At 46.3% G+C, this 1,722-nt stretch overlaps 1 protein-coding gene across 1 annotated transcript; it reads left to right on the top strand.

The window, feature by feature from the left end:
• Window positions 1-123: 123 nt before the first annotated feature.
• Window positions 124-1,253, top strand: Pmar_PMAR007590 (tropomyosin, putative; the record flags this gene model as incomplete). Its single annotated transcript, XM_002769636.1, has 4 exons — window positions 124-363; window positions 571-678; window positions 732-854; window positions 1,035-1,253. The coding sequence occupies 4 exons, from the start codon at window positions 124-126 to the stop codon at window positions 1,251-1,253; spliced, it is 690 nt and encodes a 229-aa protein (XP_002769682.1).
• Window positions 1,254-1,722: the final 469 nt, after the last annotated feature.

The raw sequence follows: 1,722 nt of genomic DNA, 5'->3' as shown, positions 1-1,722 counted from the left end.
ATATAGATTTGTACCAGTATTAATAAAAATATAAGATGTGATACCAAGGTAAAAATTGGCTTGTTATGCACGTGTTATTGATGATGAGGAAATTCTACCCCAAGTCGTGCCTGAATGATCGAAATGCAGTGGGGAAACTCCCGAACTCAGCTGAGGGAACTAAACGTATACTCCAGTCTGGTAGTCGTTCAGCGTGCGGAGTCAATCGAGATTGAGCTGCAGACGGCGCAGGAAGAGTGCACGGTCATGCATGCGGAGGTGACGGCGAAGACGGCTACCATTGAGGAACGAGAGACCAAGTTGGCCGAGATGAAGGGGGAGTTGGAAGGGCTACAGAACGAGGTAGCGGACGCGGAAGCTCAGGTAGGATGGTGATTTTTTAGAAATGGGAAAATACGCGCATGGTCAACTAAGTGTGTTGGTGACAATATGGAAATTTATTGTTGGTTTTTGTACACTTCTGTCCGAATTCGTGTGAGTTTCTATAGTTAGTGAGGAAACTTCCGAGCTCAGCTGAGGGAAGAAAAGTTTTTCTTCCCAAACTGATGTCTGCAGTTATCGCGTCGACAGGAAGAATATGATGCCTTGTTGAAGTCGATTGAGGAAGAGGAAAGGGAGTGCAATGAGTTGGAAGCGAACCTGGCTCAGCGACAAAGGGATTTAAAGGCTAGGGAGCAGGTGAGTCTCATTATCGTATTCTATCTATAGTGCTGTCAAGTTCCGATTGGCAGGTCTTGACTGAAGCATTGGAGCAGTTGAGGTCCCAACGGAGGAGCACTTCGCGTTTGTCAGATGGACCGAGTGGGAGTGATGACGGGGAGTGTTTACAAGAAGAGGATGAGACGGAGAGAGATGTGAGCTGCAGACTCTCTTTTATTTATCGATAAATGTGCCAATTTATCGAGGCTATGATTTTTTTGTCGAACTATGTTGTTAATGTTCGATTTCTTAGCCCGGGTTCGAACCTGGATCAATCGCTTGAGCCGCTCACACATTACCAACTTGGGTGGGAAGTTTCTTGTAACATATCTTAGATTCGCATGTCGGAGTTACGGTTGAAGCTCGAGTCACAGAAAATGGAGCTTGCTGTTCAAAAGGAACTCAGAGTGAAAAATGAGAGGCTCATCAAAGATCTAGAAGACCGCATTCAGTACACCACTCATAAACATATCGTATTCGTATTCGTCCGGTCCCTCAGGCGTATGGACTCACAACAGGAACAGATCATCGCGGAGCTCGTTCCGTCAATGTGACGGTACGCATCATTACTGTGAGGGAGTGGAGTTTTCTAATTCGAAACGTTTTCATGAATATGAAACACCATAGTTGTGTTCTACTATCGATCAAAACACTGAGTTCGTAGTATTTCACCAATGGTGTCGTTCGGACCAGTCATGCACTCGCATGTTGTGCACAGTTGGTAGCCCGACAAAGAAGGGGTAAGGGAGGTGATAGTATTAATGAGGAATGACAGTCAGCAGGCTATTGTGTAAGGAAAGAAGGAGACAACATAATATGAGGAGTTCCTTCACACTATGCTGCCCTACCATTGACGATTTCCTCACTAGACTACTCACTGGGCGGCTGTATTCGCTGAATACATTTCCGAATGGCATGCAAGATCCCTGGACTTCTCGCCTGATGAGCCTGAGATTCCTGAATCAGGAGTCCCTTTGGCGAATACAGCCGCTGTGCCCGCGGACGAGGACGTCACATACACGA

This window comes from Perkinsus marinus (genome assembly GCF_000006405.1).
Source record: "Perkinsus marinus ATCC 50983 genomic scaffold scf_1104296965312, whole genome shotgun sequence".
In the NCBI taxonomy this organism is placed as follows: Eukaryota; Perkinsozoa; order Perkinsida; family Perkinsidae; genus Perkinsus; species Perkinsus marinus.
The sequence above is the reverse complement of the archived record's forward strand: the minus strand, read 5'-3'. Positions and strand labels throughout refer to the sequence as shown.